General features: G+C 33.5%; 1 protein-coding gene across 3 annotated transcripts; it reads right to left on the reverse strand.

The window, feature by feature from the left end:
* Window positions 1–299: 299 nt before the first annotated feature.
* On the reverse strand, window positions 300–13,605 carry Msps (msps cytoskeleton-associated protein 5). 3 transcript variants are annotated; one of them, XM_083078219.1, is made up of 22 exons: window positions 13,307–13,605; window positions 12,642–12,713; window positions 10,371–12,260; window positions 9,831–10,101; window positions 9,007–9,555; window positions 8,244–8,674; window positions 7,885–8,031; window positions 7,432–7,701; window positions 6,936–7,139; window positions 6,709–6,844; window positions 6,438–6,631; window positions 6,158–6,354; window positions 5,202–5,336; window positions 4,184–4,357; window positions 3,700–3,862; window positions 3,267–3,425; window positions 2,759–2,946; window positions 2,497–2,659; window positions 2,107–2,280; window positions 1,790–1,939; window positions 1,340–1,514; window positions 300–1,163 (listed from the first exon to the last, which is right to left on the reverse strand). In XM_083078219.1, the coding sequence occupies exons 2-22, from the start codon at window positions 12,696–12,698 to the stop codon at window positions 1,036–1,038; spliced, it is 5,955 nt and encodes a 1,984-aa protein (XP_082934345.1). In that variant the 5' UTR covers window positions 12,699–12,713; window positions 13,307–13,605; the 3' UTR covers window positions 300–1,035. The 3 variants fall into 3 exon arrangements, with proteins under 3 accessions (XP_082934345.1, XP_082934344.1, XP_082934347.1); XM_083078218.1 differs by having other exon boundaries at window positions 7,432–7,704; window positions 13,307–13,604; XM_083078221.1 differs by lacking the exon at window positions 5,202–5,336 and having other exon boundaries at window positions 7,432–7,704; window positions 13,307–13,604.
* Between the last annotated feature and the right edge of the window lie 827 nt (window positions 13,606–14,432).

Here is a 14,432-nt window from a genome sequence, read left to right on the forward strand (position 1 = left end):
ATGAGCTTTTTACGGCTCAACGTCACCTTATTACATCGAGTGATGCTATCTCCATAAATACTGAGAGGGATATGATAAAGTTTTGCGTCTCAAATAAGACATGTCACTGTTGCTTTCACGAAACCTGTTTTTTTTAAATTTATTTTTTTTTTAATGCAATTTTCCCAGATAAATCTGAATAATATAAAGTCTCCGAATAATAAAGTCTCGAAGATGTTTAATGACATATTGTCTGAAAGCTTTTTTCTATTTACTAGAATGGAAGGTTTCGCAAAAATAACACATAATAATCATGAATCTGATTTTTTGAGAAAAAAAAAGAAACAAATTTATTTAGAGCACAATGCAAAATCCTAAATTAAACGAGATGAAACAAAATCAGACTGATCGTGATACGAAATAACGCTCGCGGAATCTTGTAAACTTCGTGTATATATATATATATATATATATATATATATATATATATATATATATATATATATATGTACTTGCTCCGGATACACCGGGCTATACTCGAGATCTTATGTAAATAATAACATTATTATCAACTATACATAACTGGTGAGAAAAAAAGACGGAACATACATCTTTAACACGCACGCAACATTATCATTACATTTGTGGAAAACATAACATAAGACGCTGGATCATTACGATATATAATGTTCGATGTAGCACATATATCTAACGGCGCAACTATATTATCGTTTTTTCTACGTTTGCACGAGTCTGCTAACGACAAATTAATGAATGAGCGACATTAATTCACCGATCGTAAGTAATCAGACTGTCTCATACGAAAAAAAGAGAAACATTTATACACAAAACAATTCGCTTCAATTGAAAAAATTCAGCGGTGGAAAATACGGTGGAATCGAATGTTTCAAGAGACGCGAATAAAGATTTCAGACAAATATTTCTCGTCTTACATATGTATATGTATATATATATATATATATATATATATATATATATATATATATATATGTGTATCGTGTCCCTTACCTAATTAATATACTTTTGCACGATCGTTCAAGGTGGATTCGACTGGGAAGAGGTCATTCTACATTGTGCTTCGAGGGCTCGGAGTTTCTCGAGCCTGTACATTGGGTCCATCATGTCTTTCTCGTCGGAAACTGCTGCCAGAGACTCGGTGGTTTCTATATTATTTAATCCATGTTAGATTTGAAAAAGATTTGAAAAAGAATTCTGTTTTTTATATATATTGCACCTTTTATAAATTTTTATTTATATATCGAATTGGTAAGTGTAACAATGAATGAACTATTTTATTTTCAATTGTTTTATAGCCTTGAAATTAATTAATATTACTTACCCATAGAATATTGATTGTTAGCTTGCGACAGAATGTTCTGACTTTTTCGCGCTTGATCAATCTCCTTCAATCCCTGTTCTATGAAATCTTGGAAAAACTGATGAGACTTGACCAGAAATGGTTGTACGTCAGCTTCAGGGTATTGAAGTTTGAAATCGTACAGTTGTACTAAGCCCTACAAAAGAAAAGAACCAAATCCATTGCTTAAAAACGTATATTAAATTGTAAAAACATTATTAAAAACTTGAAAGGAATTATGGAAGAAGTACACATTAACTATTTTCAATTAAGACAATAGAAGCGAAAAATATTAATATTTTATAATTCTGGCAATTGAAATTTATGCTATACAGAGATTATTTGAAGTTATTATGAAAAAATGAAGAATTTGAAATTATAAGAAATTATTATTATACTAAAAGAAATTTCTCTTTATGTGTGCATACATACTTCCTGCATGTGCTCTTTTGACCCGATTTTCTTAAAAATTTCTGCCAATTGTTGACGTGTAGACTTGGACAGGTGTTTCTGCGTCCTTGCTACATTATTCGATTTGGGCATCACCTTCGCCGTGGCATTAATCTCATCCGGTTTAAGGCTCTGTTTAAGGCAAACGTTGCTAATTAATTTCCGTTATCTATTATCTGATATCTATATGTAATAAATAATCCAATGTAAATGATATAACTAATGTAATACAATGTTATCTATGTTTTTTTATAAAATAGAACATAAAAAGCAATGTACACGTAAGAAGCAAAACTAACCGCGATTAATCTTATTAAGTAAGCATGTAACTCGGACTCGTTAGTGTTGTTTATCAACGTCAAGTGATTAAGTATCGAGCTGCCTTTTACTCTGGTCATACTGTGAAGTACTGTCTTCACTGTCCGTAATGGAGTATCGGACTTTCGTTTTTTCCACCATGTAGTGGGATAATCCTGTATAAATTAAAATTATACACATATATATAATCAATCTTTAGGAATTAAAATATTATAAACACAAGTTATTAAGAATAATATCAATAACAAAAGTAATATTCAATGATAGTAAAAGAAGTAGTATTCAATGATAATAAAATTATTCAAATAATTATCTTATGAATTACAATCTCATTTATTTCAATAATCAAACATACACAGAAACTGTATTACCTTAAGGAAACGATGTACTTCTAAAAGTATCGTATCATAATCCAAATCAGTGGCCCAATTCGACATGGTTTTCACTATTTTCCATAAACACTTCATTACTAGCTCCTCATACTTTGAGGGAACATTCGATTCGGCGCAAGAATGAAGCAGCTTGATCAATACACTGGAAAAAAAGCACAATAAATAGAACATAAAAGAAATTAAGAAATTTATAGATTAGTTTAATAAATTTATTTAAATATGATAAATTTATTTTTCTTACCATATGATAGTAGTGTGATTGGAATTATCGATAATTTTCACCATGATATTATTAATCACCCTGTAATAGGCACCAGCCTGGTTTAAATGTTCCAATTTATTTTCGGCTAGCAAGCTTATCATTTGATCTACCAATTCTTTTAAGTGAATAAATGGTACATTCTTTCCAAGAAATCCAGTATCATAAAACTAAAGAAAAAACCTTATTAAGAATCATTCGTCGCTTATTCATACATTTTATCAAGATCTCTAATTCGCAAACATGCTTCTAAAATCTTATTAATATATTTTATAAGTTTTATTAAAAACTTGCATAAAATAAGCTTACTTTATTTTTTGATTAAACAAATTTTTGATTTATCAAAATTTTTTATAAACATCTCTCTTATAATGAAATATTTTATATACATACAGTGAGTTTAACTTTTTAAAATGTATTATTATATTACAATCGCTATTTAAAATACATAATTTATAAAATAATGTACATTTGAAGTAATAGCACTTACCACGAGTATAATAAGGAATGTATTTCTGAAACCTCTCGACACATCCGCATTTTCCTGACGTAACGGATACGTCTGTAATAACTTTAGTTGCATGTTTATCGAGCCAATAAATTTATCTTCCTTGCATTGCAAGCTAACTGCTTGATGAGATTTTAACAACTGTAATGTAGAAATAAAATCACATAAATATTACAAATGTCTATATATAATAATTCAGAAAAAAAAGCTTTGAGATTTTTAAAAAATTTTCTATCTTATACATAAGACTAATTTCATTCAATTCATGGTCAAGAGACACAATTATTGGCCTAACAATTCTGATTATGTTCATGCAAAATAAATTTTGAAAAAATTATGCTGCGACAACTACTACATTTTCTAAAAATTTCTAAATTTTTTAAAAATATATATATTAAAGACAGTAGATACAAACATTTTCAATTGCATTCATAGATTGTATCGCAGTGGGCAAGTCCATACTGGCCATAGATAAGATGTTACGCTCTAGTGTATCATCCTTGCTGCTAGTAGTAGCAGGTGATACAACAGACGACGATTTCGATACTAACATTTTCGGCGGCGAAATCGGTATCATCCTAAAAAATTTAACATAGAAAATTATTAATTTATTTAATAAATAATTCAACATTTCTGGATATATAATTTGTAACATATATATTTTATCATGCAATATAATAATTTATAGATAATATTAATTACTTTATTTGCTATATACTCAAATCCAATATTAATTAACCAACATTAATCAATATTAATAGCCTTTTATACTAGTTTATATTATTACTAGTTTAAGATATGATAAAATAATAAATTATTTTTAATTAAATATTGTAATAATAGAGAATTTTAATAAACATCTATTAATCTACTAATTTTCTCATTAAGCTTTAGCTTACTGTATCTTGGGTGGATTCAACATGTTCACTGGAGGCTCGTTCAGATCTGATAAACTTGGTTCTGCAAGTATCGGATTACGACATTTTACTGGACCTTCGATCTTTTGCAGAAATTCCATATCTAGTCCAAACGGACCCGAGAGAACCTTTAGTTGAGTCGAAGTAGGAGAATTTCTGGAAAAAAACAAAAACATTCTATATTAATAGAGCAATAAAATTTGAAATTTAAGAAAATAATGCATACAAAAAAATCAAAACTCTAATATTATAATTACTAGGAAATATGTATAACAATACTCATTATTTTACTGCTACCCATCTCTAATTACCATTTGCATTTCCACCGATACACAAGTGTCACTACTAATAATGTTTTACATTTTAAAGAATTCTGAGATAAAAAGTATTTAAATATATATTTAGATACGTTTAAATATGTTTTAAAATATATCATCTATATATATATATATATGTGTGTGTGTGTGTGTGTGTGTGTGTGTGTGTGTGTGTGTGTGTGTGTGTACAAGAATCTCAAATAAAAAGTTTTTATATAATTGTTATATAAAAACTTTTGTTTATATTATGAAGTTTATTTTTATATGCTTCTCTCTCTACATATAAAAATTAAAATTTAATAATAATTTTTCTAAAATTCAACAACACATTGTGCAATATTGTGTAACATTAATCCTTTATTTCAGGTACTTTCCTACATTTTCTTCTACTTTTAATACTTTCTTCTATTTTCTAGTTTTAAAACAAAACAGATGCACATTCCACCTATTTGAAGGGAAAGAAAAAAGGAAAGAGGAGAGAGAAAATTAAAAAAGAAACAAAATAAAACATAAAAAGAGTGCAATTAAAATGAATCAACAAATAATACTCTAATGATTAATTCAACAATCAATTCAAACAGAATACACGATGAAATTTCATAGTATTCCCCAATACCATGTTATTAGAGCGTGTCGCGCACACAGACATAATTGCATAACGATTAAAAAAAAAAGTAACAAACGTTTTCGAATTGTTTTCATCAGTTGCGTAATCGTTGATAATTTCTTGTTCCGATTTTGAAGGCGATTCGGATTGTACGACCACAGGAGGCACTTGCTCATCCTCATTATTATCAGTAGTGCTCGTAACACATGTCCTGCGAAAGGCATGTTAAAAGCGAAGCACATGCAAATGTGAGTAACTTAAAAATGATATTCTGCATGAAAATAATAACTGTTTAACACAAAATAATTCTGTGATGAGATGATGATTTTTTCAATTTCATTTTTTTAGTAAAAATTCCATTTCAAATAATTATAATTTAATAAAATTATTATTTATATTTTATTTATATTATTATGTAAATAATTCATATTAAAGATGTGTGTTGTATATAAATATATAATTGTTTTCATAAAATAATAATAAATATGTCATTACATTATTGATAATTAGTATTCAAACAATTTCTAGATTTCAAATATCTCTATATAGCATGTATTTTTTATTCTCTTCTATTTTATAAAAAATTAGGGAAGATTATAAATTTGTTATCAAATCTTTTATTCTAAATGAATTTCTGATTCTGAATTATCAATTTAAGTTTTTAAACACTGCACTATAGAGACTTTTTTGGAAATTTATATATTATTAAATCTAACAGATATTGTATTACAATTATTAGAACAATTTTTCACTATTTTCTGTTGATGTAATCGTTTTTCTCTATTAAAACATATTAGATGTATGATAAATATTAAAATTATCCTTTTTCATTGGACTTTGATACACTTTGCTTTGCAAATGAAGCAAACTTATCTCTAAAGTGAAAGAATAACAATCGCAAAAATTAAAAAATTAAAATAATATATAGGAAAATGCGAAACATGCGACTAAATAAGAACAGAATTCTTCTCTTCTCTTTAAATAATAAATATATCAGTAATTTTGTAATGTCGTACAAGAAAAATCACTCACAGCTCTGGTGCTGGCTCCATTGGCTCAGGAATTTCTTCCTGTTCCTCTTCATAGTCCGCTTCCACATCGTCTGTCGGCGGACTGGAAGCCGCGACCGTGGGCGTAGAGAGTCTCATAGAGGACGCGGACTTTGTAGGCCGATTCTTCGCCGCCCTCTTGATCCGCTCGTCTAACAGAGACCTGTCTTTCTCCGATATCTACATCAAACAACAATAATTTATTTATATGCTTCTCTCCTTCTAAATTAAATTGTTAATTAATTAAATTCAATTGCGTATACCTGGCCGATGAGCTTGAATACACGCTCTCCTTGTAGGAAATAGGCCTGGACAATGCAATTTAACGCGGCGTTGCGTACGGAATTGTCGCGATCCGCTATCTGCTTCGCGACTTCCTTCAACGCCGCGGATGGACTGGGTTGACAGACAGAAACTCCGTAATTTTCAATTAGCGAGCCTAATTGATCCAGGCATTCTGCAAGACAACCACAACACGTTTTTAACTCACATATCAATTTTGTAAATTTCTTAATAAAAACCTGAGATTTTAACCTGTTCGTTGTCGTGCATTCTTTGATTTCAAACCCTCCATCACGTACGAGAATAACTTGCTCACGGGATATACTAGAGCCATTTGTTTAAATAGAGCTCGCACGCCATTACGTACAGCATCCTTTGGATCGCCTATCTGTTGATTGATGACAAATATAATTAAACTTACTTGTTGTGTACCTAGTAATATATACAAATATGAAAAAACGTTATATATTGTAACATACTTTGATAATAAGATAGGGAATAAACGACGCTGCCTCTGTTTCCAGCATGTGATATTGATCTTCAATTAACTTGTTAAAGACCAATTGTAAGTAATCCAATCCTTTCAAAAGCACCGAAGGATTAGTATCGAAAAATCGTAATGTCAACCATTTGAGAATGAGATCCAAATTAGACACCAACGCTTTGTTATTCCCAGGCAAATCCTGATAAAAATACAAATAGAATTAAGAATCGTGTTGTGTAAGATGTAAAATGTAGAATAATAATTATATCTTGTAAAATATTATAACTAGCTTTCAAAATTTTATATTGATGCTTTTAAAAGTATATATGTACATTTATTACACAAAAATTATAAAATTTAATTATAAAAATATAAAAAGATTATATTTATTATGTATAAATAAAAATTGAATTTTACAAACTATTGAATACTAAATTACATTGTTTTCCTCTCGTATATAAATATATGAATTTAAATTAATAAATATTTACCTCAGTAAGAGCTTCGATAGCCTTTAAATGATATCGGAAATCGGAATGGAACATGTTTGCTCTTAAAGTCTTGTTGACATTCGCCGCAGTCATAAGATCCTTCAGAAGCTCGACAAATTCTTCTCTAGGCGTAGTAAAGTTCCATTTAAGCACCTTCAACTTTTGCTCATCAATCACACGTTGATGCTTCAAATTATTGACCACCAGCAGAGGACTATTATCTACATCGTCATCTTTCTTACGAGCACTGCCTGGTTTCGATGACGCGCCCTTCTGGAATAATAAATAGTAATAATATATCATAAAAACAAAAAATTGTGTAAAAATTATTTAACAAAAATAAATTTAAAATAATTAAATAGATATATAAATAATAAGTAATACATTCAAATTTATGCTCAAAATTATAAGCTTAATTATCAGATCATATATCAATATTTGAGATTTCGTTACCGATTTAACCACTTTTGCAACTTTTGCACCCTTCGCGCCACCCTTTTGGATATTGTCATCTGAAGGTTCTTTCTTGGGCAGAGGCTTTATAGGTAAACTGGGACGAGCTTTGTCCAGTGCGGCAATTACTACCGTCCGTGACCCTGGCTATAAAAGTTATTTTATTTATTATTATTATTATTATAAATATATATTATTATTATTATTATTATTTATATATATTTATTATTGTTATTATAAGTAAATTCTATTTGTTTCTATTTATTTCTATTATTGTTATTATAAATATATTCTATTTGTTTCAATTAGATCAATAAACAAAATTATTAATCATGTAAGTATTAATCAGTTAAATGTACCTTCAGTTTTTCGGTGTTTCTCACCATAGCCTCGTAAGAGAGATGAATCATAAACCCGAGAACAGCTTCCTGAGCGTTCTTTCGTACGTCCGAATTACGGTCCTCCAGATTAGTATACAAGTAGGGAAGACACACAAGAAGTTCCTCCTTGGGAATCTGTTTCACCGGTATCAAGGGTAATTTCTGCGCCAGCCAGTTCCATAGTTCAGCTCGCAGCATCGGCGAGCCCGCTTTCAGAGCGTCTCCTATAATCTCACCATCGAAGAACTCTTTACAGCCACATTGATCTCCCCATGTGTTGATGCAGGAGATCGCGGCCGTTCTGATCCAATTTTTGCTATCACCTAGACACTGCAAAAACCCGGGAAACAGAATGCGAACGTGCTGTTTCACTGGCGGACCAATCGCTGTTGCCAACATCTCACATATACCTAAAAGCATATTCAAGGGCAAAATATAATAAATTGACTCATTGAATTATTGACTGATTATCGAGCGATAAGACTTTTAAAAATCATAATTAAATCTTAATTACTAAAGATAACATAATAAAATTTTTTATTGGATTATATTTTAAGAGCCTAAAAGGCTTTAATACATGTATATAATCCAGGATTGAAATTATAGCTTATAAAGCCTGTTTATTAATGATTGATCTTAATGATTAATAAATATTTTAATTATAATTAGTTTAATTATTAGTCGATTAAATCATTTAATATGCAATAAAATGTATTACTTAGTTAATAAAATAAATTCCAACCTAAGGTTGCTTGCGCAATCTTGCTATTGCTGTCCACGAGACGCAGAGCCAGTCCTTGCGGTAAATCACCGATAGTCGATTTGATAAACTTCGCTTCGCTGAGGAAAGCGTTCACCTTCTGCAACGCCTCGTTACGCACTTTCCAATTCTTGTCGGCCAATTCGGCTAGCAATGCTTCGGTGATCTGGGCGTTGATGTCGACGCGCGGGATCAATTCATCGAGGTCTGGCTCGCTGCCGCTTACTCTCTTTTCCGACGATAATTCTTCTGCGTCCTCGTCCTCGTCTTCGGCGGTGGCGGTGTTCAGCTTCCTAGCCTTGGCGCCGCGAATGGGCGTCGGCGGCGTTTCGCCGTTACGCCTCTCGCACTCTTGCTCAATCTGCTGTCGCAGAGCGGCTTTTTCATTATCAAAGAACGCCAACAGCGGTCTGCCCATATAAAGATACAAAGTGCCCAGCAGGGTAACTGCAGCGGTGCGTACGCCGGGATTTGTCGCCGCTACTGCCTTCTTGATATTCTCGATGATGGACTTGATGTTGAAAGTACAACCTATAAGATTTCACATTAATAAAAATTTGATACATTTTATTTTATATTTTTTACTTTAATACTTTTAAAAAAATTGTATATAATGTGGAGACACTTTTGATTAGTAAGGAATATAATATAATAAAATGAAAATATAATATTAATCATTACAATAGTCATTTGCTCTCTCTTTATCCATACACATTTATCCATTACACAATATTGAAGAAAATTGTCAGGATATTTCGTCTACTTTATACTCTTATTTCTTATAAATTAAACCAAACGTTACGAACCAAACTCTGTGAGTCCACGGCAGAGCCATAGCAGTGTCTCCTGCTGCACTTTCGGGTTTTTCTGATTGAACGCAAATGCTACTATTTCATCCGCCACATACTCGAAGCTTATAGCATCAGCGATTGCTAACAAGGTCTCGGTAGCGATCAAACTATTCTTCCCATCCGCTAATTTTTCCGTGATATCCATAAGACAGTATTCAGCAACGGTGGCAGTAAAGGGATGACTCTCCGCCAGGTACTTGACGATTTCCACGCGCAATTTCAATACCTGAAAATAGAAATAGTAGATTTTGCAAGTAGATCCGAAGAATCTATCAATCCGCAAATAGCAATACAATTCTTTATAAACTCTATATCTGAGCAGGAACTAAAACTACTGTATCAATAAAGTTGCATATCAATGTGCAATATTTTTCAGTAATAATATTTTTTAGCAATAATCAAGATAAAAACTGGAAGTTGACTCTAAAGTTAATAAACCAAATTTTATCACTAATAAAAAACCTTATAAATCAAACTTTAAAATGTCATCCTTACTTGGAAATTCGTGTCCTTGAACCCAGGCTTCTTCGCGAGAGTGCGCACGATCACCTGGGCCGGCACCTCTGTCGAATCCATCATCTTGATGGTCTCCAATAGCTGTGTAACTGCAGCCAGACGCGTTTTCCAGTTACTGTCCACAAGACCAGTGATCACTTCGACCGGCAAGAGCTGCGCCGCCATTTCGTCAATTTCCTCCGGGCTGTAATTTCTTTCCATTTGCACCGCTTTCTTCGTGGACGCCAAATTTGTGAGCGACGAGGCGCCGCCGGGTTTCTTGGCCGCCGACTTCTTCACGGTCGCGGTATTGGGTCTTTTCGGTTTGGCGTTCTTCAAATTGTCTTTGCTCGCTTTATTCGCCTGCTGCGACTCCACTTTAGCCGGAGCGGTGTTGGGTCGTTCCTGTCGCTTCGTGCTGCCCGTCACTTTTACTACTATCACCGCCTTGTCGGCGCACTCCTTGATCTTCGTCATCTTCAGGTTGTCGATGTCTGTGAGGAATGGCATCATTGCCTTCTCGCCGATCAATTTCATCGCCGTACCAAGCGCTTCCGCCGAGTTGTCGCGCACCGTTGGATCCGGTTCATTTAGCGTTTTCAGCAACGTGCTGGTGTACGATTTAAGCAGCTTTTTATTGAGATTGGCCGGTGGCGTGCGCGCGAAACATCGGGCCAGGAAAGCGGCCGTCTCAGCCTTCACAGCCGGATTCTTATTCTCCAGGGCGGCCAGAGTGTCCTCGAGGATGAGATCAATACTGATGCTCTCGTAGATGGCGTCGGCGAGTTCCCGCAACGCCAGCACCACCGACTGCTTCTTCTCACGGAATTTTTCCAATACGGTGGGCAGACAGGCAGCAGCATATGGCTGAAATCGTTTCTTCAAACCTGTGGCTAGGCCAGCCAGGCACTTTCCCGCTAGTGTGACCACCACTACGTTGCTGTCTTTGGAGATAATCTTCTTCAAGACCCTCACAACATCGCCATAATCGCCGTTTTCTAGTTTCGGATTTTTAACGAGTGTTTCGAGCGCTTCCAGAGCTTCCTTTCGTTCCTGCCATTTCTTTGCCTCGACCTTCTCGTAGAAGTCTTTTGGCAGCTTCGACAGAATGTCCACAGGCGCCAACAAATCGTAAGGATCTATATCCGGGATAGAAGCACCATCCGCGTCCTCGTTGTCATCCTCGCCGTTAATGTCGCTTCCTGCCGCTAGGTCCGCATTGTTGCCCATATTCTTCGGCTTCTGGGAACGTAGGTAACGCGTGGGCGTCACCTTCTCATCACCGAGATTGTTAAACTCTGCCTCGAGCTCGGTGATGTGCACTGGCTTCAACGTATTCAGCTGCTGCTTCAAGCGATCGCCCACCCACCGATACATCTCTACCACCATAGTCTTGCCCTCCTCTCGCACCGTCTTGTCCCTATCTTCGAGGAAGTTTCCAATCTTTTTCATTAATGGCTTCAGATTGATCACTTTTGGCCCAAACTCCTTGAGCGCCAGCGTCAAGGTAGCGATGCACGCTGAGACGATCTTCGGATTCTTCGCGTCAGTGCCCTTCAGCAGCTCCTCCTGCACCGCCTCATACTTCTCGATCTCGATGTACATCAATGTGATTTGCACGGCCAGGTCCTTCGTTTTAGCCTTAGGCGCAGCGATGCACTTGGACACGATACCGTTCATCACCTCGGCCACTATCTTTCCAGCTACTGCGGCGTTTTCTACGAAGGCCAGGGTCGCCTCCAAGCCCTTCTCCTGCGCAGCCGCGTTGCTATCCACCACGAATTTCTTGATGAAGCCCACATACTTGTTCCACTCTGGTGACTTTTCATCGTCCATGCACTGGAATGTCTTCACGCATTCCTCGTATCCGTGCAAACGCGCTCGCCAAGACTACACATCATGGTAGAGATTAGTATTACTTTATTTAATATATCTATTCTATATATTTATTCTATATATTTATTCTATATATCTATTCTATATATTTAATACAATTATTTAATACAATTACTCCTGATGCACAATATAATGTCACTTTTTGAAAATAATAGCTCGCTTAATAAATATATTTATATAAATTGAACAATTAGTTTCATGTTTCTCTCGTTATACATCAGTGATATCTCATGGTTTTGCAATATTTAATTTATCATAGACAATATTTAATTTATTATAATCACAGACTTATCGATAAAAATACAACTAGTTTAGATTTCAAAGAGTGACAAATACCATAAATATTTTAAGATAAAATACAATTATTTTATATACCTTGTGTGTACAGCGTTCCTCCAAAGGCAATTTCACGTACTCAGTGTCTTGTTCCATGATTGATTAACTTGCCTAAAAGAATGACTCATTTGAAATATCCTTTCATCATGAAATAAGGTCAAATTAAAGTATGAAAAGCATACTTAACACTAGATAATTAAAGTACATTTATGTCAATAATTAAAGTACGTTTAATTTTTATATTCACAAAGCAAATCAAAATAAATATGTAATCTAAAGCACACGATTTTACCTTAATAAATATGGGTAATTTGATATCTACCCAGTGATTAAAAAAAAATGTTCGATAAAAAAATATATTTTAAATTAAATAAAAATATATTTTAAATTAAACTGGACCTTCCAACAAAATCTCAATGAAAGATTTTTCCTATTTCAATAGCGACTTTTTAGAAACAATTCTCAAAATAGCTAAAAATGGAAACGCAAGTGCAACGACGTTGAAACTGCAACAGTTGCCTCCTCTCCTTCCTTAAGAATTTTTTTGTTTGTAATTATAATTCGTACAAAGGGAAAATAATAATCGAAAGATTTTTCAGTCAAGAAGTCTCGTTATTCGATGCGAGAGACCCGGGAAGAGGCTCGACGCGCGATTCAACGTCAACATCGTGATCCGAAGAGCGGCTTCTTGGCGTCGGGCTTACCTAGCAAGACGACAACGAACATGAATCCAAGTCCCACACGATCGACGGGTTACTTGAAGAGGCGGCCGAGCCGCCCTTTAAGACGAGACACACACGAAACGCGAGTTCGAAGCCGCTGGTTTCACGCCAACTCGCTCCCTCACGACCTTCCAGCGGCCATTAAAATCTGTTACCTCGAATTTTCAAATGTAGTACATGGCCCTAACTGTCAAGAGGAAACGCAAACAAAAAGGTAGCTACATGTATATGTGTATATATATGCATCTAGAGCGGCGAAACGGCTCTTTTGAAGAACCGTTCGATCCGCAATTAGTTTGACGCCGCGACAGCAGATGGCGCAAGAGGCGAACTACACCTGCACCCGTTTTATATAATCTTTTTATGAAATTATTATGTAATAATTTGAGATTTTCTCATTGCAATATAATCTCATAATCGTTCTTTAGCTCAATATTGTTATTCTCGTAATTTCTTATCTAATATTATTATTATTGTCATAAATTCTCATAAATTCTTTTATATATCTAAATGCACTTTGTGTATTTAATTTCTTTCGCCCTTTCATCGTTTTCAAAGTTTAACATATATATATTTCAAATAAAAGTACAGCTGAGAGTCGATTACAATGGTGAGGAATAATAAATAATTAATTAATTAATAATAACAGATCTGTTCTTTTTAACTAAACTTCTTGCACTGATGTAAAAAAATGTACACTTTTATATATATAAAGACACAAATTCATGGGATACTTAGCGCTCATTTTCATTGCCAAAAGACACTAAAAATGAATTGATAGCTTTATTTTTAGTCACGTGATATTTTTTTTTAATGGTAAAAATCAGCATCGAGCGTCAGCATGAAAATGCGCCTTAATGATTTTGGGTTCTTATCATTTTTAATTCAAATCAGCTATTCTTTTCCAATTATTTTGGTATATATTACTTATTTAACTAATTTTATATATATATATATATATATATATATATATATATACATATATAAAATATCTAAATAAATAATATAAAAGAATATCATTTGTTTTTTTACAATAATCTATATAAAAACAAATACAGATTGTTATGTTATTTTCTGAGTTATTTTTCTTACAATATAAAAAATAAGA

Source organism: Camponotus vicinus, unplaced genomic scaffold, assembly GCF_025532165.1.
Source record: "Camponotus vicinus isolate PSW18456_S1 unplaced genomic scaffold, iyCamVici1.0 SCAF_1, whole genome shotgun sequence".
NCBI classification, from domain to species: Eukaryota; Metazoa; Arthropoda; class Insecta; order Hymenoptera; family Formicidae; genus Camponotus; species Camponotus vicinus.

Coding starts and splice junctions, on each gene's coding strand:
- Msps (XM_083078218.1), bottom strand. CDS start 12,698: ATGGAACAAGACACTGAGTACGTGAAATTGCCTTTGGAGGAACGCTGT. Junction 2,281..2,496: donor AAGTACATCGTTTCCTTAAG/GTAATACAGTTT, acceptor TAATTTATACAG/GATTATCCCACTACATGGTG. Junction 1,515..1,789: donor CAAAAGAGCACATGCAGGAA/GTATGTATGCAC, acceptor TTTCTTTTGTAG/GGCTTAGTACAACTGTACGA.